Source organism: Carettochelys insculpta, chromosome 8 (genome assembly GCF_033958435.1).
Source record: "Carettochelys insculpta isolate YL-2023 chromosome 8, ASM3395843v1, whole genome shotgun sequence".
In the NCBI taxonomy this organism is placed as follows: Eukaryota; Metazoa; Chordata; order Testudines; family Carettochelyidae; genus Carettochelys; species Carettochelys insculpta.
Window position 1 is genome coordinate 44,272,557 of NC_134144.1, and position 26,287 is coordinate 44,298,843.

At 41.1% G+C, this 26,287-nt stretch overlaps 1 protein-coding gene across 2 annotated transcripts in view; it reads right to left on the bottom strand.

The window, feature by feature from the left end:
* The window catches only part of TANC1 (tetratricopeptide repeat, ankyrin repeat and coiled-coil containing 1), a 193,983-nt gene that overhangs the window by 158,767 nt on the left and 8,929 nt on the right, over nt 1-26,287 (bottom strand). For both annotated transcript variants that reach the window (XM_075000828.1, XM_075000827.1), the window contains exon 2: nt 312-385. In XM_075000828.1, coding sequence (XP_074856929.1) covers nt 312-372 — 61 coding nt within the window. In that variant the 5' untranslated portion in view covers nt 373-385. The remainder of the gene's footprint in view (nt 1-311; nt 386-26,287) is intronic.

Consider the following 26,287-nt stretch of genomic DNA (forward strand, 5'->3'; position numbering starts at 1 on the left):
CATATTTAGGATATATCATCTCAATATTTACCTAAGAGGTGAAATAATTCCTATATGTGTACTCTAACTTATAGAACTGGTCTGTAAAGCACAGATATTTATCAATAATTTTAACTAAAAGAATCTCAGTAATTTATCATTAATAGGTCTTCACTCTGAAAATAATTAAATTCTACTGTTGAAATATTCTTGCAGAGTTGTAATTTCTTTATGAAAATATTAAAATTAAATGTATCCTCTTATAAAAGTGTTAAATGCTGATTCTGGACATTGGTTAAATCTACAGTATAGCAATATTTCAGTATTCATACCTGATTCTTTCTTGCTCCCTTTTCCACCATCACGGCCCTTTTTTAATACTGCCTTTAACATTTTAACACTGACCCTGAAGGAAGAAAGAAAAACAAAATTTTAAGTATATTATTAATAATGCAATTGCACCCAAAAAGAAAACTGTGAGAGGTGGAAAATAAGCTAAACAGGAGGGTATTCATTTGAAACATGTTGATTGTTTAAATTAGTTTTCTATAATCAAGCTTCACGGGTGTAACCAAACACTAAAGCTACAAGCAATGTTTTACTACTTGAACCAAGTGCTTAGGGGGTTTTCTATCTTATTATAAAGGAAAAACAGCATACTCCACATTCCACATATAATTAAGGTTATGAGGCTAAACCTGTATATGTTACTGTAACACACATGGCAAAAGAATGTCTGCTACTGACTGGAGTTCATCAAGGAGGAGGAAATAAATTTAAACAAATAATATCTAGTGAAGGTTTAGGGAAAGGGACAAAAGATACTACCATTCTTGACAGTAAAACTTAGCAGCCAGCTCCATTACATATTGATATGGAAAAGTACAATAGAATTATAGGGAACAAATATTTTTACTAACTTAATCCCCAATAATGTATGCGACTAAGAAGTTGATTTATTAAACAGCTTTCTCCCACATTCCTAGTCCTCACTAGCAACACTTTTTCGTTTATTTAAAAAAAAATAACCACACACAATCCTCTCTCTGCTTCCATTCCTTATCTTCCATTCCAGTCTAAAATCCTAATCTTCTGTATCAAAGGAAGCTTCTGGAGCAGCTAATTAACTTCAGCAAGTTATAAACTACAGGAAGATAAAAAACATCTGGAACAGAAACTTCTAAATGAGTGTTCCAGTTCTCATGGAAATGAATATGAAGTAACAAATGAAACAGAGCAAAAGGATATTACTCGAAGAAGAATGGTCCACAAATATAACTTTTTAATTAAACTTCCTAAAACATCTGAGGATTTTACTCTGGAAAACACAATTCTACATATTTTATATTTCTTCTCTCTTTTCTTTCAAACATCAAAAAAATATATAGTATATATACACACACCATGAAATAAAGTAATGATCAGCAGTATATACTGCAAGAAGTTACTCGCCTTGTATAGTTACTATGGTTCAAGATTTGCATCCCTACAGGCATTTCACTGCAGATACATCTGTGTTCATGCACTGCTGATCAGAAAACGTCAGCAGCAATGTCCACTGGGTCCACACAGGTGCTGTCTCTCCTTGTGCTATGCCATAAGGCGAGCCAGAAAACACAGGTTCACAATGCTCAATTCCTCCTCTACTGCAGTCCTAGCAAGAACGCCAAAGTAAAGAGGATAAGGGGGGTATGGAACACTCATCAGGAAACACATCTCAAAGAACCATCATTACTGCATATGGAGAGTGGCTTCTTCAAGTAGTGTCACCTTGGGTGCTCCACTGTAGGATCCTGAGCAACACCCTCCGTGGAGGGCTCAGACTTCAGAGTTGGGTTAGTCAAAGACAATACTGCTGTGGCACCAAAGGTGATATGAAAGGCAGAATCCCCAATGATCGCATAATATCCTGAAAAGGTGCGGACTAACATTCACATCACCACACTGCAGGTTTCTGAGACAGGGATATCTGTGAAGAAGTTGATGGATGAGGATATCAGTCTCATGGAATGTGTACAGACCAAGTATGGAGGAGTCGCATCACAAATTTAGTCGCATGGTCTGATGCAACTCAAGACCCACATAGAGACCTTTGGGCAGATACTGCTGAGCCATCAGACTTTTCTATTTTATAAACTTGGAGACTTCCTGAAGGTATTTTCCCCGGTAATACAGAATGCAAGGACTTTACGGTATGTACTACGGCTTCCTATTATCTCAGTGAGGCTTGTGGGAAGGTGAATAGACTGATCCGCATGAAATGAGGAGGTCATGTTAAGGATGGAGTTTGGATGTGGCCTAAGTGTAATATTCTCAGGGAAAAATACTGTATACCATGCTATTAGAGCTCTTATTTTCTCTCTTCTTGGTAAATGCAACCAGAAAGACCATTTTCACCTACAGATACACTAGTGAACAGATGGCCATAGGTTAAAATGGGGGTGTTAGTCAGCCCTTTCAGTACCAGGTTTAAGTTCCATAAAAGGGCAGGAAATCAAGGTTGTGAGAAGAGATTTGTTACTCCTTTGAGAAACCTTTTAGTGGTCAGGTGCTATAGTACTGAGCACCCTTCTACAGGCTGCCAAAATGTTAGACTAGCTGCTGGTTGGACCTTGGGAGCACTGATTTTTTAAAGGTCAGGGCATATTCTAGAATATGTGGAAGAATTTTTGATGGTAGAGAGATTTGGTGGGATATGCACTGTAGATGTATTTGCCCACACGGGGGAAGGCCACACCACCTCACTATAGTCAGTCTTGTCCTCGTTCAGAGCAAGACCACAGTTTCTGGGCTCAGTGTCTGACCCTGCTGAAGCAAAAACAGTCAGTAGTCCTAGTTCAAGGAAGACCAACAGTTATTTCAAGGCTCAGCTCTTCTAAGCAGGGCCAAGCAAACAAGCTGTCAGTAAGTATAAGCCTACCCTGGTTCAGAGTAGTCAGCAGCAGTCACAGTGCAGGGCTCAGCTCCCCTCAGCAAGGTGGAGCAAACGAACAGCGTAACCAATATGGTTTCTCTAGCCATATTGAGAAGCCTATAGCTTGTCTACAGCCAGAGTAAAGAGCAACAGCTATTAACTGTGATGCTACAAGTCACACACTCACATTCCATCCACATTCCAGTACAACAGTATCACAACAGGCTGTTAAGAAGAAGACTACGTCCTAATGCCACCCACTGTTAAACAGATCTCAAGATGCATAAAGGAAACTTAGTTAACAGCATTTCGCCTGGCAGGCAATGACCTATCAATAGCTGAGGTGGTGGAATCACCATTCTATGATGATTGTCTTCCCTTTTCTACTGTTTTCTGTATATTCTCTATCTGGTGTATAATTGTTCCTATCTGCTGTGTAATTAATTTTGTTAGGTGTAAATCAGTTAAGGTGGTGGATTATGATTGGTTAAGTGATTCTGTTACCATAGAACTGTACTAAAATAATTGGTCAAGGTATAGCTAAGCAGGACTCAAGTTTCACTACTTAAACTGGGGTCTAAGAAGGAGAGAGGGGAGAAGAAAGAAGAACAGAACATCAAGCAGGAAGGAAAGGAAAGAACATCAAGCAGGAAAGATAAAAGAAGGAACACCTTAAGGAGGACTCACCCTCCTTCATGACCCTGAGGTGCAGCAACCAGCATCCAGAGAGTGACTCTGTCTGTCCCAACAGTGGAAGTCTGCCTGATTTATCAGGATTGGTGAGCATGATACTGTGTGCTTAGCATATATTCTGCTTTCTTGGTAATTGTAAATTATAAATAGAGAACAAGAATATTACAGTGTAAGGCTTTTTCAGTGGCACAGATCCTACATACCCGCAGTGAATTACACCTTGAGCCCTAGGAACTGGGTAAGGGTGAGAGTTTAAATTAACAGGGTCATGCCTTGAACCCTATGGATTGAGTAAAGGTGTGTATGTTCCTGAGTGTGGAAGGGATGAGAAATTTGTGTGGGCAACAACAGTACATAAGCCAGTCCTAGCTCAGGATCCGGCAGCAGTCAGTGCAGGGTTGAGAAAACAGTAAGAACTTAGGTCAGCCCTAGCTCAGGGCAAGGCCTGCAGTCAAGCACGGCCCAGCTTCTCAGGGGCTGGGCAAACTAGCAGTCTGGTTGTAGACCTGGAGAGGAGTAGACTGCCATGCTGGCCACTCTGTGATGGGTGGGGATAGTGCTGATCAGCCCACTCTATTATGATCCAGTCAAAGGCCCTAGCAGCAGCTGTCAACAGCTGCTGGTCAGTGGGGATCCACACTGCAAACCATTGACATTGACTTGGGCTGTGCTGCAGCCCCACTTAGGGTCAGCTGCCCACAGGTTGTCACATAGCTAGGTACTTTGGTGTCCTCTGGATAGAGGGAATCAGCAGGTAAGGAAGCTCCTCTGGGATCTGTTCAGGGCTGCTTGCTGACGGGTCCAGCCAGTCTTCACGTCCAGCTCAGTCGATTGGGCTCCCTCTCTCAGGAGCCACACAGGAGGCATCTAATCCTTCCCAACGCTGCCAACAGACTAAACTTGGAGCTCTGCCTCTTACATTTCCTGTCCTGCACATTAGTCTCCAGCCTTCAGGAAGGACTCTTCTGCTTCTGGGTGGGGAAAGACCACAAACCCAAACTACACGGAACCAAATCTGAAACCTGGACCATTTCTGCAGGTAAGTGGGTCATAGTTTTACTGTTCATTAGAACCACATGTACTTCTTTTGGACATGAACTCTCTAGGCTCTGGCATCGTGCAGGAGTCATGCTTTGACAAGGAGGATCTCCTGGTTGGGGCATGTGGTATGCCCATTGTCCTAAGAAAGGAGACATGAAATGGCCAAAAGGGAGATCAGTGGGCACATTTCAAGCTGAATCAAGTAAAGGTACCAGATCTGCGTCAGCCACATGACAGCAATCAGAATTATGCGAGCTCTGTCCCTCCGTCTTCAGCAGAACCTTTAGAAGAAGAGAAAAATGGAAGAAAAGTATAAAGAAGGTCCTTGTCCCATGGGAGGAGCAGAGCATTATCCAGAGACTGCTGTCCAGTCCCCACCCTGGAACAGTACCATGGACACTTCTTGTTCTCATTAGTGATAAACAGGTCTGTGGATAACATTATGCACCATGACAAGTAGTGATGAGTACATCACCTACCCACTGTGGGAGAATGTGCTACTGAGTTTAACATCATGATTTCCGTTTCTGGGAGGTAAGCTCCATGTAACATTGTGAGATGCATCGTTCCCATAGGCAAAGACATGCTTTGTCAGATGCATGAGTGGCGGGGGGAGGGCAAAGGAGGATTTAAAGAGGGAGTCTCAGTCAAGGGGAGGGCCAGAGTTGTCACATTCTATTCAGTCACGGAGGATGTGGCCCATTATCAGTAGCTAATGTGGAGGTGTGAATATCAAGAGCAGAAAAACTGCTTTTGTAATGGGCCAACCCCTCCCAGTTTCTGTTCAATCTTTGGTTGATGGAGTTAAATGTGAAAATAGCAGCTCTGAAATTTCTCTTTGCAGTTTATTTTTGAAGTTTTTTTGTTATAGGAACGCTACTTTTAAATCTGTTACTGAGTGTCCAGGGAGACTGAAGTGTTCTCCTACAGGTTTTTGTATGTTACCATTCCTGATGTCTGATTTATGTCCATTTATTCTTTTATGCAGACTGTCCAGTTTGGCCAATGTAAATTGCAGTGGGGCATTGCTGGCACAATGCCATATATTAAATTAGCAGATGTGAAGGTGAAAGAGCCCCTGATGGTGTGCTTGATGTTAGGTCCTGTCATGATATCACTGGTGTAGATATGTGAGCAGAGTTGGCACCGAGATTTGCTACAGGGATTGGTTCCAGGTTTAGAGTTGCTGTGTTGTGGTTTATAGTTATTGGTGAGAATTTGTTTAAGGTTGGCAGGCTGTCTGTAGGCAAGGACGGGCCTGCTTCCCAAGGTCTGTGAGAGTGAACGATTATTGTCCAGGATGGGTTGGAGATCACTGATGATGCACTAGAGGGGCTTTAGCTGCGGACTGTATGTGATGGCCAGTGGTATTCTCTTGTTTTCCTGGTTGGGCCTGTGTTGTAGCAGGTGGTTTCTGGGTACACATCTGGGAGGAAGAGCCAGGGACAGTAGCATTGTCCAAGAAAAAAGTGTTAGGTAATGGCAATTCAAAATTGCCTGTGCAGCCTCAATTTGTTCTGCTTATGTGTATGCATAATGATTCAGTCCTTAATGACATACAGTAGAACCTGAGTTACAAATAACAGAGTCATAGAACGACCAGTCAACCACACAGGTCACTTGGAACTCAAGTACACAATCAGGCACCACAATATACCAAAAAAGTGCAGTAATGTGTTAAATATAAACAAAGTTTAAAAAAGATTTAATGAAGTACAGAAACTGCTGCTGTGTTTGTTTCATGTAAATTAAGAACCAACTTTATAGCTAGCTGTATTAACCCTACGTTCCATTATGAACCTTTGAAATAACCATAATGTCTTGTTCAGTATTACAAACATTAGGAGATTGCAAATCTGAGGTTCTATTGTACGGTTTTTTTGTTCAAAGTACAGAGTTGTACAGGTAGTGAAAGAAAGTTGTCTGGTGTTTTAGGGCTTGTCTAGACTTAAAATGCTGCAAGCACCACAACTTTGTGCTATAGTGTAGACACTACGTTGACAAAGGATTTTCCCATCAGCATAGGTAATACACTTCAAGATGCAGTAAGGTCAATGGATGAACTGTTTGTCAACCTAGCATTATCTACCCAGGGATATAAGGGGATGGATTTTTCACATCCCCAAGTCAGATTAGTAAATGTCTGACACATTTCTTCAGCTCTGCATAACAGGCTTACTTTATTTGTGCATTTCACTGTTGTGACAGCAAGTGTTCCTTCAGTTCCATTTATATGTAAAACCAAAGATGCAGGTTAAATTCACAGTAAAGATTTCCCACAGTTGGTATATGTCTGCAGCTGTAATTATGAAATATTACAGTACAGGTATAATCAGCATTTACAATAGGTGAACACCTAATACAGACATCCTTTGCTGGGAAATAAAAATCATTGAAGAATACTTGGAAACAGAAGCTTATTTTAAAAGGTGGAATAATTTCCTGGGTTCCACTACAGAGATAAATGGCATGTCGTCTAGCATTTCAAACTTTGTATGACTATACAAATTCAGGAAAAGAAATTGTAACTTGTAACACAAAGCTCTGCACAAATGCAAACTATTAAACTGATTTCTTACATAATTTGTTTCCTGAATAATGTTTTTAAAAAGACAGGAAGCATCAGGAGGTAATAAATCCTAACAGTAGGTACATTTAGAAGAGGAGTCTTTTTTATTAAGTTAAACAATAATCTGCTGAAGATTTAAGACGAAGAGAGTAGGGAGGGCAAAAGAAGATGCAAAGAATAAAACCACAAAATATCTGGCTTCTACACTGACAGAACTCGCACTAGTCAGAAGCAGCTTCAAAGGCTGGGTTTGTGTTTCTAAACCCTCTTCCTGAAACAGAATTAAATTCTCATTTCAGAGTTACAAAAATACTTAGCTCATGTGCTGCCAATACTGTGTAATTTCTACAGATTAACAGTTCTAATCCTTTCCTTATACTCCTGGCATATATCCCTACCTGGATTTCACACAAATCAGAGACTCCAGAGCCAAAGCTCTCATGAAACTATTCATATTTGCCATGTAAGATAAGATGTGTATAAAAGGCAGTATGCTAAAAAAATAAAGAAAAATATTTTGGACTATTGTAAATTTAAAAGGTTTATTTAATGATGTAACAATATAGATGATGGCATTTGGAAAGTGTTTGACTTGGCAGCATAAACTGGTTAAACTACTTACACATACTTGCACAAATTCCTAACTAAGGAAAATTTGCTACAAGGCAAATCTTTTTTAAAGACAAGATAATGCCATTTCCAACCCCCGACTCCATTATATAGCACAGAGGTGGGAAAAAATTGCAATAAAAACCTGACGAATAAAATATATGGAACTGACGGAAGGGGGTGAGGGTTGAGGGATGTTAAGTGTCTTGCTTGAGATAACTACAAATATCAAAGGAAGACATCTTTGTAATGTGTGAGATAATTGCTGTCCTGTTCATACCAAGTGTTAATGTGTCCAATTTGGGTATGAACACCAGTCGCTAATCTCCCCATGCAATCTGCTTTTAAAGACTCTTTGTTGTAGAATGGCTTATGTGTATTGAGATTCCTAATGCTTGCTCTGTGTCCATTCATTCTTTGGCGAGATGTTTGCCCAGTTTGTCCAATGTACATAGCAGAGGGTATTACTGGCACATGATGGCACATACAACATTGGTTGAGGCACAGGAGAACGAGCCCCTGATCCTGTAGTTAACGTGGTTAGGTAGCCACACAAGATCCCAAGAGCAGGACTTTACCTACACTAGACAAGAAATCTATAACACTTCCATCCTATACAAAAAAGAAAGGACAATAAACTATCTAAATTATCTCATACCTCAGCCCACTACAACTGCAACAAATATTTTATTACAGGGAATGACAAGGACTTTGCTTCACCCTTTTCAGCAGCAATATTTCCTTCATTAAATACATGTCAGGGTGTCATTCAGGAGACTGTCCTGTGTGATAAACCGGGGTTTTGAAGAAGGAAAAAAAATAGGATGAGATTAGTGAACTACACACACAACTTCTGGCTCATATCATCACCATCTTTTTAAAGCTCTTTTACAAGACATTTCAGCCAAAAAGCAATGACCACTTGCATCATAGTGAAGTTCACTGGTTAAATATAGAAGGGGTGCACAAATTGGGAGACAGGCCCTTTTACGGAAGAATGTGAAATTTTTAAGGAGGGTGAAGCACGATCCACTCAGCTCACCTCATGATGAGCTCAGGCTCATCTATCTCATTAAAAAGGTTCAAATATATTATTGTTTTATGTATGTGAATTCACATTTATATAAGATTAATAAAGTTTTTACATTCTACTTCCTTATTTTCTTATATATGCATCTGAACATTAGCAAAATTTCCATTGGTTTGGATTTGACAGGTTGGGAGGAACTGCGAATTGCAGGAAGAAAAAGTACGGCCTGATGTAAAAAGTTTGCTCACCCCTGAAGTATGGGATATACATTAGAGAGGTTCTGTGTGCTTCAGGAAAAAAATAGAATCTTTCAAATCACAGGACAAAGAAGGCTTGCAAGTTCCTGGAATTTATTAAAATTACATCCCCTCTTTGCCACAGTTAGCTTGTGTGTGATTTTATATATTAAAAAAAATGGTCACTTGAATTCCCTCAACTTGCCGCTCCAAGGCTATTCGAGCTATGCTGGGAATCTGTTTGAAGAAGGGCATTCCTTTCAGGGGAATCCTGAAATCTTTCAGGCAGATTCAACAGAAAAGATGTTGCATTTTACAAGCTATCACTAGAGAAAAAACTTTAAGAAAATAATGCAAGAATTCCTAAGCCATCTGATCAAAATTTTTAAAATGTGATTTCAGTATTTTAAAATTCCAAACAAATTCATTTTTTTGAGATTTGTCTTTTGTCTCTGCCAATGGACTTTGCCATCCTGAAGCAAAGGGTATTCTTGATTCAAAATGATGTATATGCCTTTCATTTAGAAATTATAAGGCTTTAAAACTCAGAGGTCTTGAAGGCAAAATTCAGAGAATGCTGAATACGCTATTAATTTCATTTGACGTCCCCAAATTCTTGTGTTATGAGAACAAAAATAGCTTTTCCTCATTTACTTTCCCTACACTGGTTATGATTTTATAGACTTCTATCATCCCCCTTAGTTTCCTCTTTTCTAATCTGAAGAGTACCAATCTTTTTAATCTCTCCTCATATGGAAAGCTGTTCCATCCAAGCCCCTGATTATTTTTGTTGCCCTTTGTCACGACGCAATATATTTTTGATGGTGATGGTAGGATTAAACGAGGATAGGTGGTCGAATGGGTGCGTCACTGATGAGGAGGGCCGGAGCCCTCCTGGGGTATCCCAAAGGACCAGAACCAGACCCTGCTGCAACCCCACCGACGGATGGTAGGCGAAAGCGCCACCCGGGAAGATGCACCAGACCCTGCCCAGGGGCCACCCGGGGGGAAGGAGCTAGCGGAGATGGAGAGAGCGACTGAGTCAGAGACAAGAGAGCAATGATGAAACAAGGGTACTATATTTATTAAATACAACTGCCTTTTAACAATAACTATTTATCCTAAACCACTAACTATATGCATGTATTTTACTATATTATACTATACTATACTCACATATATACAAATATACATCGATTAAGGAGAATGGGCAAATGGAAATAGGTGTTCAGATCCTCAAGCCACCCTGCAGGTATGAGCGGGTAGTACCACTTCCCGCCACGCCCTTCATAAACTCCGAAGAGATGAGGGTAAGGGCGCTACTCCCCACCTGCAGTGGTAGCACGGGAATCTGAAAAATAAGGCTAGGATGGGGTAATCAATTATATTTATGCTAATTAATTATCTATATGCTAATTGTCTATACTACTTATCTATCTTAATACTACCAATACTAATAATACTATCTAACATTAATATCTACATTTATATTACACAGGAAAACCTGGCCTGGGCATTTAGGCCTGGCCTATACAAAGTTAATAGAAGGTGACAAGTCCAATAGTCTTCATTTAAAGTAAGTAGTCAAGTCCAATAGTCATTTCAAGGTAAGTAGTCTAGTCCAGTGTTTGTCATGTTTAGTAGTGAAGTAGCCAGTGTTTTAAAAGGTCAGTTAGTATGGCGGGGATGATACTACCACAGATGAAATGGTGGTAGGCAAAGCAGATGCTTTGATAGCAAGTGACACAGGCGATGGTATGGCGGGAACAGCAGAGATGGTGCTGCGGCGTTGCCGGGCTCCTGTTTTCCCTGCCCGGTATGCAGTACCCGTGGCTGGAGCCACAGGCCAGTTCGCCACCCGACAGGTACGCTGGGGAGCCCACTTGTTGCTCCTCGAAGCAAGTGCGCCGCTTGAGAGAGGTGAGGGGCGCTGGTGCTGGGAGCGCCGCTTCTGGGCCACTGGGCCACACAGGCGTTGGTCAGCTGTGGCCGGCGCTGCAGCAGGTGCTGCGAACGCTGAGGTGATTTCAGCTTCTTCGCCCTAAGCCTGACCTACGGGTCCAGCGGACGCAGCCCGTGCTGCCACGCTCCCCTGTGCTGGGTAACAGAGTTCTCATCTGTGTCCCCAAGGGCCACTGAATGGACTGCCAGCCCTGAATTTATAGAGCCAGCTCATGATTATTTATTACATGATTAGCATATCCAAGATTCTATGCAGGTGCTTTCAAACAGGTCCTCCTCTTGGCCGAAGGTGCTAGAAAACCTTTCACCTGGGCCAATCAGAGGACTCTATTTCAAACCTGCAGCCATGAATAATTCATGAGTTCAGGTTACCAGGGAAACCAACTGACTCAGAGTGACTGTTGAGGCTGCTGCTAAATGGCAGCCTATGGAACTTTAGATTTTTCATGTGCCTGCATTGATGTTTAATGCCCAAAGGCTTGCTGCCCCTGACCCACGGGGATGATGATACCCAAGGGATAGATGGAAAAATCCCTGACACCCTTTTCTGAACTTTTTCTAATGCCAAGAGCCTACGCTCCTTCCTACGTCCCTCCTCCAGGTCAGAATCCTCTCCTGCACCCATGCCCCTCCTGGGCCCAATCTGCTGCCCCAGGCCACAACCCCTTCCTTCACCCAGCCTCAATTCCAGACCCCACACCTCGTCCATTAATATCATGGAAGACTCCAACCCTTGACCACTTATCAAATGATTGGCGTGGCTCCCCCATCAAAAATTACTGGCCACCCTCTCCCTAGATTACCTAAGAAATGCATCCTTAGATTAGGGATTATTTTAATGCCTTGTGTTAACACTTAACGTTCCACAGAATCAATACTTTACCCTGGAGAACTAGATATCCTCTCCTCTCAATACACAAGAGTCCAGTTTCCGAAGGAATTTCTGTGAACAGTTTCAGTCCTGGGGCTTAGAAGCCGATGGCCTCTGGAGTTCTTCGGTAATCACTGCTCATAGAGGCTGGATAAAGAGTTATCTGAAGTACCAGACTAGAGATTGTCACCCTGATTGCTGCTACTGTTATGACAAAGGTTAATAAGAGGTGGGGGGCGGGGATTATTACTTATCTAGGTGATGGAGCACGTTTTCTCATCTGCATGAATGTTTCCCTTCCACTCTAGAACACAAAAGTAGCTAATGTTCATAAATAAGTTAGTGAACACTTACTTTATCTTGTGCCTCAGATTTCATTCACTTTTTCAGTCCAATAAATCTTTGGGCAAGATAGTGGAGTCCACGGGATGAGAGGAGAGTTTAGCACAGACTGTAACTGTGAAGTCTAGCCTTGGGAGTTTCAACTACAAGGAATTATCCTCTGTGGTTACCTTTTCAGTCTTTCCAACTTTTAGCTAAATATTACATTAAGCTCAGCATTTGAGGATTTCCAATAGGATCACATCATCTTATGAATGAAGATATGAATCAATAGCATTTTCCAAAAATAAATTATTCACTTTTCTTAGACAAGCATGAGAGAAGACAGATTGAGGAGAGCCTGCCAGTTCACTAACAATTTTTAAATAGAACTTTGACACTTTCTTAGTAGTATTCTGAGTGGTGCATCCATTTTCTCTTCCAGCACTTCATAAGACAATATATAACTGATATTTTCCAAAATGCTCTCCTTCCCTGGAGTAGCTCAGTCAGTGTACAAAAAGCAACCACAAAGGTCAGGACTGTTTGGACCCAGAACTTGGTTCTGGCCGGCTTTTTAAACCAGGATATTCTGAGTTATTTTCTACTTTGTCTACATATTAGTTTAATTACTGCAAAACAGCACAAAAGTGCTACAAGTTCACAATAGTACAATGGAGGTATGGCGAGCAATGGAGTGGCAGCCCAATGTTAGGGGATTTGATAACAGACTCAGATGAAAAGTTGAAAAAGCCTCTCCATTACCTAAACCTATTACTTCAGCTTAGTCTGTAGTATCTCTTTAGCTCTTCAGTGGAATCTTAATGACCATATAATCACAAGTATTTCCAACAATGCTTCATATGTTTCACTCCTGAAGTGCCACATTGTAGCCATTATAATTTACTTCTAGTGAAAGAATTAAGACTCAAGAACTGGCAGTGCCACTCCTTAATAGATGACAGTGTATGGGCTCAGAATGCTGTTTTCAGAGTACTCCCAGCCATATCTAATCAGACAGCAGGAGAAGAGGTAGCCCTTTTTTTGAATCATGATCTTTTTTGGTATTTAACGTGGTAATAATTACACAAAAACACTTTAAAATAACACTTATCGAGTCAGTGGATCCTGATGTTTAACACTGCCACCCTCTTTTGAAGTCTATCAGTCAGGATTTGACTTTTTTTAAAACTGTAATCTCCATTTGGTTCTCTTTTACTGTGTCTGGCAAAACCCTGGCACCATATGAAAGAAATCACTGGACAAGTGTCTGTGTTTCTTTTGTCTGTACACAGCCTTACTAGAAATCTGGATGTTCAACTGCTTTATTATTTTATGTTTCACAGGACTTATGATTAGATTGAGTGACCTTCAGAAGGGTAAACCACAACATCTTTGCCAGCACTTCTTCCTGTTGGCCCCCCACAATTCTCATTAAAGGTAACCCTGTAAAGGAGGGGCCAAAACAGACCTCTTCCTCTCCAATTATATCTGCATATGGAATTTTTGGGAGTTTTTTTTTTTTTTTTTTTTTTTTAAAAACTTACCTCACAAAAAACACAACTGACTTTTTTTTTTTTAGGGGTAGGGGGGCGAGGGGGAGGAAAGGATGGGTTAAGATTACAAATTAACATCCTGTCTAGCCTACTGTATGATGACTGGGAAAAAGGAGCAAGCTAATTAAATGACAATACAACAAAAGCTAGGAGACTGAAGAGTCATATCTTGTGACAGTAAGCAATTACTTAGAGCAGTGGATCCCTAACTTTTCGGCATCACACCCCTCCTTTTCATTTTTGAGAAACCCTCAGGCCCTCCCCCCTCTTCTTTACCACCATCCACCTCCCCTTTTAACAAAAAAAAAATTGGTAATTTAAAATAAAACACAAAAACTTGATATAAAAATGTTATTTAAAATTAAAAATAAACACAAATAGTTTTTCTTGGCACCTTGTGGGTGCCTGGGGCAGCCCCAGTTGGCCAGCTGCCTGAACCCCATGCCAGCTGCCTATCTGCACAAGCCCCATGCTGCCAGAGCTGCCCACCCAAGCTAACCAAGACCCACGCTGCCGGAGCCAGCCGCCTACCCACCTGCCAGCCCAAGCCCGGCGAACCGCCCAACCAAGCCCCATGAGCCACCTGTCTGAGCCCCTCCCCCGTCCCAAAGCCAGGCACCACCAGTCCCCAGCTCTTACCCCATCCCCCTCTCCTGAGCAAGGCACCCCCAGCCCCCCATCTAACCCCATCCTCCTCCTCCTCTCCCAACCAACACTCACTCACCTTTGCAGGAGGCAGCTAGCTCCACATGGATCTTCTAGCTCCATGTGGGTCTTTGCCAGCTGCCCACTTTTTATAGCGACTATGCCAGGTTGCCCACAAAAAATGGCAGGGGCTGAGAGCCAGAAGCAAAGACCAGCTCTTTCTTGGGGTGGGGAAATGACAGGGAAGCTGAGTTGCCTTGTGCCCCGCCCACCGTGAATTTTGGCACACACCCCAGTTTGGGAAACCATGACAGAGTGTTTAAAAAAACTGTGATGATTCTGGTCGTGGTCACAATGTGTTTTGGTCTTTAAAAAAAAAAAAAGTCAGAATAAATATAAGCCAACACATCACCCTTTCAGGGCTTCTTAAATCAATATAAAAAAAAAGTGTACCAAACGCCTTTTAAAAAACAAAAATTCTTTGCAGATCACCATTAATCCTTATGGTAAGTGAAATGCTAATAAAAGACTATAGCTTCTTGTCAAAGACAACATTTACAGAAACATTTTCAATTATGTTAGTTTATAAGCTATTCTGAATATTCAGCATATAGAAACTACTTTCAAGTACGTGAAAAAGCTGGTCCCTTTTTACATATCCATTCCAGATCATCAGTTGATACGCATTTCACAGAAAAATATTAGAAATAAAATCCATAAAGTTATTATAGATCTATTTTTCTAAACATGAGGAACTTTCTTCTAAAAATAAACATGCCTCTATATTCAGTAAACTCTTTCATATCCAGCATTCTATCATCCGGCACTCTCAAATAACCGCATTTTAACTAAAAGTAAATTTTAGATATATTTTCCTTAAGTACAGTATAGTGAGACAAAATACAAATAGTCTTTAAAGTGCTACTTGACTGCTTTTTTGTTTTTACAGCAAATACAGTATGGCCATGCCTACACTAGCTAAAAATTCGAAATGGCCATGGAAATGGCCATTTCGAAGTTTACTAATGAAGCGCAGAAATACATATTCAGTGCCTCATTAGCATGCGGGCAGCCGTGGCACTTTGAAATTGGTGCGGCTCGTCCAGATGGGGCTCCTTTTCGAAAAGACCCCGGCTACTTCGAAGTCCCCTTATTCCTATGAGCAGATGGGAATAAGGGGACTTTGAAGCAGACAGGGTCCTTTCAAACAGGAGCCCTGTCTGGATGAGCTGTGCGGCGGCGAGCCGCGTCAATTTCGAAGTGCCGCGGCCGCCCACACACTAATGAGGCGTTGAATATGTATTTCAGCACTTCATTAGTAAACTTCAAAATGGCCATTTCCACAGCCATTTCGAAGTTTCTGGCTAGTGTAGACATGGCCTATAAGTTTACAGTGTACAGTACTCCTGTTGTTATTAAATAAAGTACTGCACTCTGCATACATTTTTGTTTCCTGATGTCTAACCATGTTTTTCTTTAGCGTTATGCATTGCTAGGTACACCAATCTATTATCCAGAATATCTGAATATCCAGCAACCTTCTAGTCCGAGGGCTGCCAGATATGGAAGAGTTTACTGTAGACAAAAGACATTTACTTGCTTTCTGAGGAAGACTAGTCTAAAATGGTTTATCAATCAATACCTAAAATAGAGTGCACCTTCCACATCTGGGGGAGGGGGACTTAAAAAATACAGGCTAACATTTTAAGTTAGAGAAAAAAAATACACCAGTCATTAAATATGGGACTCTGACAAATGCTGTGCCTGGTGAATGCAAGTTGCTCATCTGAAATATAAATCTATGCATGAGCTCCTAGGATACGCCATCCAGAGCTAGGCCTTTGCTGAATGTTTTTGAAAAAAATTGCACCCTTATTCAAGAAAAGGGGGAGGCCACAAACCTTCTCATATGCCCTTTAAAATCCTATGCATTATATCACAGTATCTCTCTAAGTTCCTCATGTACTAAGTACAAGATCTCAAAAGTGACCAGCCATTTTGTGCATCTAAATGAAAGCATGGTCACGAGGCCTAATTTTCAGAAGATGGATATTCACCACTTTCTGCAAAATCAGGATCCTTTAAGCATCTCAATTTGAGCATCCAAAATCATTAGCCACTTATGAAAATGTGGAGTCAAGTCTTTACTGTTCTACAAACATCTAAGAAATGAACCTCATTCAAAGCAGAATGGCATGATGTCTAGTACATAATGAAATGAATTAATTTCCCATTTGTGGGAAAAGAGCAGGAATTTAAAGCTCATATCTTGATTCCATCCTGATATATGGTCTGGCAAGACTTACAGAAAAGCAGAGAGCCAGAAGCTTAGTGAGACACATTTGACCAAACAGCTGGCCACTAAGAATAGGCTTACAAATGAGAAGATGGGCTCTGAAGAAAGCAGTAAAAACTGAACTCACAAGAAATGGAAAATTGTGCTGACATTCTTTGCTTAACTCAGCTTTTATGGCAAGGAAAGAAATAACATGTATTTAAACAGACAGATTCCAGTCCAAACCCTTCTCCAAACCAGTAGTCCCAAAGCAGTTCAGAAATGACAGCACTTATGCTGGGGACAGAGACTCAAAGTATCTATTTGATAGTTTGTAGTTCTGATAAAAGATTACGGCTGGGGAAACCATTAATCTGGTTTTGCCCACTGCTTAAAATTATTAGTTTCTGAATTGCAGGGTGGACTTTTCGGCTTCTTCTGGCTTTGTTTCAGTTCATTTCAGATTTAAGGAGCCTGTTCTGAATACGGACTCTGCAAGTAACAGTAACAAAACTAAAAGGAACAAAGTTTCGTCTTCTGAACAAGGCACTCCATTAGGACTCAGGAGATCCAGATTAAATTCCCAGCTCTGCCACAGACTTCTTGTGTGATCTTAGGCTAATCACTTAATTACTCTCTCTGTCCCTCAGTAGAATGATGTTAAAACTAACTTTTGTACTGTCTATGTAGACTGCAAAATTCTGGGAAGCAGGCCATGCCTGTAACAGATAGCTATACTGCACTCCACATAACAGATGATAAACAGAAGACTAGACTGAAATGATAGCAAAGATCAAAGATATGCTGCACTCAAATAATGTTTAATTAAGCAATGACATAGGTGAAATTGGAAGTGTGCATGTCTTCATTTTCACTTCTTAATGCACACATAGCAGCCCTGATGCTTTTCTCCCAAAAACAGAGTGGAATGGCAGACCGTGCTGCTGCAACTAGGGCTCCTGGGCTAGGATGTGGTGGAGCAGGTGGGCCCATGTCCCCTCGGCCACCCACTTGCCAGGTGGTAGTCTCCTCCATCTCTGCCAGCACGGGCAGAGTGTTGTGATTGTTTGCTGCCCTGCCCTGAGCTAGGGCCTGGGCAGCCCATGAGACTGTGGTATTGCAGCCCAACCTTGCCCCAGGGTTTGGGCTTCTTTTGTTGTGTGCCACCCTGCCCTGGACTAGGGCCAGGGGCCACCTAAGGACTGCGGTTGTGCTGCCCTGCCTTGCACCAGGGCATGGGCTCCTTCTGGCTGTTTGCCGCCCCACCCTGAGCTAGAGCCAGGGGCTGCCAAAGACTGTTTCTTTTAGGGCTAGGCCCTGATGTTGAACTAATTTCCCCCAGCACCTGCCTGAGGTACGGCAGGGGGCTTTTGAACTGTCGCTTCTCGCCCACATGAGGCCAGGTGGGAACCCCCTCAAACAAGTGACTTGGGGGTTGTTTTGGGACTTGTGGCAGTGGGACAGGATGGCCGCCCACTGATCCGGAAGGGCAGGAGCCCTTCTGGGAGCTTGAACTAGCTACAGGGAGGAGACTCCTGCACTGCTCTGACCATACCTCAGCAGGGAGAGCTCACAGAGCTACTCATGATGCCACTCTCAGCAGCTGAGGAGGCTGTTGGAGAACTCAGAGGGAATCCCAAGATGCACAGAAATCAGCACCACCTTCCCACAGTACTGCACTGCGGAATACATACCTATAGTGCATAGTTCACACTGTTAATGATCAAAACCAAGAGGTCCTGTGGCACCTTGTAGACTAACATATTTTAGGTGCCACAGGATTTCTCATTGTTTTTGAAGATACAGAGTAACTCAACTGCCTCTCTGATACTGTTGATGATGATGCCCCCAACGTGGACATGAGCTGTCAACAGAAATAGCCAGTGTGAATACCTTCGACAATATCTGTCTGCTTTTGGGTGTCGAGATAAATTTCATTGACAAAAGTTGGTAGCATAGACAAGGCCTGAAAGAGCTTTTTCTCTGATTCAAATAGGCACCGACTCTTTCCCCGTCCCCACCTGACTATTCATATTCGAAGAACTATGATTTTACTGAAAGAAGGGACAAGTTGCTGCACGCATACTTAGAAGAAAATAATCTGAAAGCCCCCTGAATCTATTTTACATGGAAAAAACAACAAATCCTTATGGCAGGCTCTTATTTTGGTAAGACTGCTTGGACACAAAATCTCTCTCTTTGAGTCCGATTCCTAATGGAGATAGAAAATAAATAAGGACATGGGACGAGAAGAGAATGCCTGTATCCCACTGGCAGAAGCAAGGGAACAAATCCTTAGGGGACACACTAGAATAGAAACACTATGAAAACTATTCGTACTGTGTATATATAGGCCACCCATCCTCCATTTTTAATTTCTGAGACTCCCAAATACTATGCCAAGCATTTAAGTATCAGCATCAGATTCTAATTTTAAGAAGGCAGAAAGAACAAAAATATTCTTGCTTATGAACTATGGGATAGCCCCTTAGGCTACAGCAATAAGAATAAAATGCTTATTTCAACAGTCTTTTTTGAAAAATTAAGCTTTTTGGTTTTCACAGGATTGTTTTAAATAATGTGGCTGGAATAAAAAAGCCTTGTAGAAAATCTGCATTACCTAATCACAAAACAGTCTTATCAACTCTGATGGCAATACTGTGACCAATAAAACAAATGTGGTGATATTGTGAAAGAACAGGAAGAACTACATATTCTGTTTAATCGTTGTTTTTACTTGAGGATGTGACAGGTATACAACTTGCCTTTCCATGAATGCAGAAGCTCAATACTTAGCTAAAACCTGAAAGTATTATACAATCCTCAACAAAACAAAGTCTCTAAACCTTTACATCTTGCATGTTTGTGACAGAGATAAGAATATGCTCCACTTGCTCAAGAAGATGTAGGTAAGGGGCGATGTGGGATCAAACTGGGAAAACTTTCATAATTCTGTTTTGAGTTTCCCACTTCTATGTTTACCCAAACTCTTTCAAAAACTTAGGCTCATTTTACCCTCTATGATAAAAAAGATCCATAAGGACAAATACTATCTTCCTATTCCTGGTTGGAAGACAAAGGAACGTTATTCAGATAATACCCACAGGGCACCCAGTAAGCCATAACTTCCATGACTATCCAGAGACTAGACAATACCGTTCATTTTAGTGGGGAGAGGAATGGAAATGACAAGTGATAGAGAGAGATCTATTTTAATTATTTCCAAAATTACTGTCAGATGTGTCAGAGCTCTAATATGCTAATAACATTCTGAAGCAGAGACTTGATTGATCAGAATTCTTATCAACATAAACAGAAGCAAATTTATTATGAATTTATAAGCCAATGGATGGAAACAGGAGTCACTTTAGTTACAAGAACAGTTTTACTAAGGCAAAGATATCAGTTATTTTACAATGTTTATATTTCATTAGTAGCAGAAATCCATACATTTTAGGAGATAGGGTCAAAGCAACATGTTAAACATTCATTAGAAAGGAACTGATAATCATTAAAAAGCCTACTTGTGTGTATGGTAAAGAAAAAAAATATTTTGCAATTATTTTCATAATCAACAATTATTTCTTCAGGAAAAGCTTTTTCTTCCAAACTCTGACTATTTAAGCTTTGGCAAAAAGGTTTAACAACACAGAGGATTGCTCTATCGCCACTAGTGATTTATGCCTTGAAACCAATGCAGGACAGACTACCATTATTTAAAAAAAAACTTTTTAATAGCTTTAGTAGTAGGAAATGTTTTCCCACTGGTTATGGAAGCTTATCTTTTTTTAAACTCATCTTATTTCTCTTCTACCCGTAATTAAACTGTATTCAATGAATCACTAAATTTAAAGACTAAAAAATATTTCTGCTCTGCCACATACCACCTCACCATCAACTTTCACTTTTGTGTTGGTAATTTTTCCCTTTTGCCTTACTTTTCTTTTAAATAAAAGAATTTTCATTAATGTCCTATAGTAAGACTCACATTTTTATTTGTTTGATTTATCCTCACCTTCCCGGACTCATCTTCTTTAATATACTAAATTAGAATGTGAGCCCTTCAAGGCAAGGACATCATCTGTAAGGCACCATGCAAAGTTACAGTATTATTTTAAATGATTAATATACGTTTTCACCAGTGTTGAGATATCAACAAGGACACAAAATATGAGAAACAATAACACTAAATCCAAAGATTCACATTCAAGGGCTAAAACTGGATATTCAAAACATATAGTTGTCCACCAGCCACAAACGGTGAAAATTCCCTCCTTCCATTAAAAAGGCACTAATTAAAAGCATGAATCATAACAAACAAGAATTGGAAATGGTTTGGTTGTACTTAGTGTAGGATAAACTTTTCATCTGCATATCATTATTTTACATAGAGATCTTAAAAACCATGCTTTAAGCACTAGAAATTATAGTCTAGTTCTAACAAAGTTTGAAGTGGCACCTTGAATCCAGCTGACAGAATTTCTTTCACTGATACATAATTTCTGGTGAATTATGACAAACAGGTGAATGTACTGATTTATAATTTTGCACATTTTTTATTCACTTCACACTCACATTACCCTCTTTCATGTGAAACATCAATTCTAGAATTTTTCATCCACTTATAGGAACTATTATGAAGAATGACACCTTTACAGTTTTCCCAACTGAGATAATCCATCCTTGCCCTACAATTTTATAGTATCTATATAAAATTTTTCAGAGTATGTGTCTCTCCCTCCCCCACTCAAAGAAGTTTGAAAATCTTGAATAGTAACAGAGAGGGAGCCACGCTAGTCTATATACTATCAAAACAAAAAAGCAGTCAAGTAGCACTTTAAAGACTAACAAAATAATTTACTAGGTGAGCTTTTTTGTTAATCTTTAAAGTGCTACTTGACTGCTTTTTTGTTTTGATTGAAAATCTTGGTTTGAAAAATAGTCCTTCAGGTAAGCCATTTTGATTGCAGAAGAAGTAGTTGCACAAAGGTCACATAAACAAAGTATTTCCAGGGATAAATGTGGGTCTTATGACTCAAGACTTCTTTTGGACAGGTTTCTGGTAAATAGTGACCTTCAGGAATCAGGTTTCAATTGTCTTTAACAGTGGTATAGCAACATAAATCAGGCCTGAAGTTCAGGAACTTGTATCTCTCTCTCTGTGGCAGTCTTCCCCTAAACCGGCTTTGACTCCCCCAAGTTTTTACAGATGTGTTAAAATGACTGGCTGACTAAAAACCACCTGAGCTGAGGGCAGCACATTTAATGACCTTGCTTCAGAACTTACTTTGCTTTCTGAGAACCCCTCAGCCAAGAGTTTCACTCTGAAAACCCTGTGGCTGATCATAGACTCCTAAACCTTGCTAAATAATGAAATATGTATTACGTGTGGTGGCTGAAGGCTGAAATGTCAGACTAGTATCCAATGGTCAGGCTCTCGGCTGCCACCACAGACTGTGACAAAGATGATGAAAGCTGTAAAGGCCTCAAAACAGTTACATATTTATTTCAATCTTTCCTAGATTTGCATCTCTATTCTTTATTTAACCTCCTAGTTCCCGTGATTATATTCAGTTTCTTCCTGACCCGTCACAGATAGACTGGAGAAGGATATCTTTCACTCTAGCTGTATTTACTCAATGGACTTATACAGGTGGAGATTCTTCAGCTGGAATCATGACCTTGGAATGGGTCCATTTTCCAAACAGTCATAGAAACCCTGAAGCCCAGCATAGAAGCAAACTAATAAAAAAGAGCCAATATGGGATTACAATGGCCCTTGTTAGGCTTCAACAGTCCTAGTAAGAAAACCAAGCACACTTTTGGTTAAATACTTAACAAGTTGGTTTTAAATTTGATTTTCAAATATGATATTGATTCAAATATTCTTAGTCACTTCATTAGGATAAGAGTCACACACCCTACCCTAGCTCCAATAACTGGGGTTTTGTCTACACTATGAAATAAAGTCTAATTTATTAAAGTCAACTTTTTACTGCTAGATTTTTGAAGTCAATTTTGAGCATCCACACATGTCAGAAAGTTGACAGTGTCTCTCTCTTACCTTTTCTAGGTTAAACTGTGTCAGCAATGCATTGTGGGTACCTATCTCACAGTTCCTGCAGCTCCAGTGCATTCTGGGGAAAAAAAATGAACCGCAAAAGTGGTTGTGGGTGTCTGAAATCATCCCAGAGTGCATTGTCCTCACTTCCTCCTGCCGCTGAAAACAAAATGGCCACAGAAATTTTTGCACCACTTTTCCAAAGCCTGCCCATGACACGCACTGTTACAAGGGGCTATCATGGATCTTAAGCAGCTTAGAGCCATTACACAGTGTGTTCTGGCCACTTCAAGAAGTATCCTGCAGCATCTTATTCGACAAAATGAGTGGGAAGATGAAGAAGATGCAGATCTTGATTTGGAGCATGTTGAAGGACTGGATATCAGGAATGCAGAGCTGCTGGCTGCACTGGATACACTGCATTCAGTGGAGTTCTGGCTCTGGAACAATGAAACCAGCACACAGTGGCGAGATTGCATCTTTTGTGGACATGGAACAATCATCAGTGACTGCAAAACTTTCACATGGGCAAAGCCACTGTCACAGAACTTTGCAATTTGCTCTCCCGTGCGCTGCAGCACTGTGACACCAAAAAGACTACTTTGATAGTTCATAAGTGAGTGGCAATTGCTCTGTGGACATTTGCAATGCCCAACAGCTACCGGTCAGAGGAAAATGAATTTGGAGTAGGCAGATCTACAGTGGGGACTATCAATGCCTTCTGCTGTGAAAGATCATGCTGAGTTTCAGGATTTCTATGACTGTTTGGAAAATGAACCCATTCCATGGTTATCGTGCCATTGGGTTTCCTAGCTGCGGTGGGGTGATAGATGGAATGCACATCCCCATCCTGGCTCCACACCACCTAGCCTCAGAGTACATAAACCACCAGTGGTACTTCTCCACGGTGTTGCAGGCCATGGTGGATCACAAAGGTTGTTTCACCAACATCGACGTGGGATAGTTGGGAAAGGTGCATGACGCATGCATCTTTAAAAATTCAGGTCTGTACAGATAGCACCAGGATGAGATTTTCTGTGGCAATACCCATACTGATACTTGGCAACCCTGCTTACCCTCTGCTCCCTTGGCTCATGAAGCTACACACAGGCACCCTAGACCTCAGCAAGGAGCACATCAACTATAGGCCGAGCAAGCGCAGAATGGGGGTACAAGGTGCCTTTGGCCATTTAAAAGCCAGATCCAGGTGCCTTCTGACCCATTTGGACCTCGGCAAAGCCAAAATCCCCACCATGGTTGGGACTTACTGTGTTCTTCATAACATTTGTGGGGCAAAGGGGTAAAATTTCATGCCAGGCTGCAGGGCAAAGGTGGATGTCCTGAGCAGTGTTTATGAACAGCTGGACACAAGAGCAATCAGCAGAGCACAGACAGGTGCAATGCACATCATGGATGCTTTGAAAAATAGCTTTATGAATAAGCAGACAACCACATGAATCTGCTACTTTTAACTACAGTAAACCTGAAGTTACATGGGGGTTGTGTTCCTGCACCTCCGTGCAACTCAAATTTTCCACACAAGTCGGCCAGTTCCCTGGCTCCTAGAGTGGCAGCCTGGTTCCCATTTCCCTACCGCTTGTGGGACCCGGCTGACAGTCACAAAGCAGCTTCAAATTGTGCTTAAGTCGCATTAAAGCAAGTTACACGCAACTTGAAGCCGCATATTTTGAGCTTTTACTGTATTGTGACAACCCTCCATGAGATATGCTTGACCTTTCTGAGCTGTAGATTCTTTCAAAAGTGTTAAGTGCAACACTGATACAGAACCTACATTACTGATTTATATTTTAAGTTCAGTTTATTGTGTATGATTTGGGTAATGTACACAGAAGCCATCTATTTATACACTTGTGTAAACTGAAATGATGTTAACACAGCAACAAATTGCTACTAAGGTGGTCTTTAGTATATTATCAAGCAGGCCACAGGACTTATGAAATACTCTGGAAGGCGTTTTCAGCCCAGGAGTCATAGTTGAGTACCCCTGATGGTAGCCTGATCTTCTCTTTATCACAGGCCATTAAATTTCACCCAGTTACTCCTACATAGAGAACAGCATGGATTAGGCTAAGACAGATGTATACTACAAAGTTGTGCTGCCATAATTATGTCAAGGAGAACTATAAAAAAAAGAAAAACTCATACCCCTTGGGTGATGGTTGTGCAGGCAAAACACCCTGATAAGTGCTTTTTCATCTTGGTTAACATTTAGGGAGCTGACCCAACCGTCAGCAGCAGGACTATCAGCATACACAACATTTACACTTGAGAGCTATGCTGGCATAGATATGCCAACACAAACACTGAAGTGTAGACATGGGTAAAGCATTTCAACCCTCAGGAGACTGAGGGCTTGTCTACACTACCACCCTCCTTCAAAGGGAGGATGGTAATTAGTGTGTTGGGAGTTTACTAATGAAGTGCTGCTGTGCACAGGCAGCACTTCATTAAGTGAATTCCCCCTCGAGGCAATTTCGAACTTTTACTCCAAAATTTTGAGGAGTAAGAGGACTTCAAAGTTGCCCCGGCACTTTGAAGTACTGGGGGGTGAGTTGCGCCTAGAGGCGTGCTAGTACTTCAAAGTTTAAAATTTCAAAGTTGCCGCAGGGGGGAATTTGCTTAATGAAGTGCTACCTATGCACGGCAGCACTTCACTAGTAAACTCCCAACACTCTAATTACCATCCTTCCTTCGAAGGAAGGTGGTAGCGTAGACAAGCCCTGAGTGTATGTCTACATTAAAAGTGGAAGTTGTAAATTCCAGCTCAAGACTCTATTTCTGTTTGATCTTCTGTGCTAAAAATGGAAGTGCAGCGAGGATGGCACAAGCCCAGGAGGAACTAGTCATTTAAGTACTTACCCACCTATGGAAGCAAATGAGACTATACATGAGTAGCTAACCCCTTCCACTGATCACACCACAATGGCTATACTTCTGATTTTAGCACACTAGTTCATTTAGAGCTGGTATGGATGTCTCCTTAAGTTAGATATACTCGTTACAGCTGTAGCAGAGACATACCCTAAGTCAAAGTGCCACAAACTGCCCAATGCAAATAGCAAGTCATTGATTAGGTAAGATATCCCTACATGTAATCCACTCCTCATGCTGAAGAGGAAGGTGAAAAACACCCAACGCCCCAGTCAATTTGACCTGGGAGAAAAATTCCTTCCTCACACCAAATTCAGTAATCAATAAACCCGAGCATAGAATCATGACGCACAAGCCAAACCTCTGAGAAAGAGTATTCTTCTTCCTAGCTGGGAGAAGTGTTCCGCCTTATGAAATGTCTTACATCCAGCTCTGACACCTCAGAGGAAGGCAAAATAATCCACAACACATCTAGTCAGTTGTACACTGGGGAGAAAAGAAAATCTTCCCCAATTCCTACAGGCTGTATCAAATGTGCTGCCTCATTTTAGAGACCAATTTGCTCGTGACTGTAAGAGAGTGCAACTGAAATCAAGCAAACTGAGTAGTCAGTAATTTATAAAAAGGGAAAGA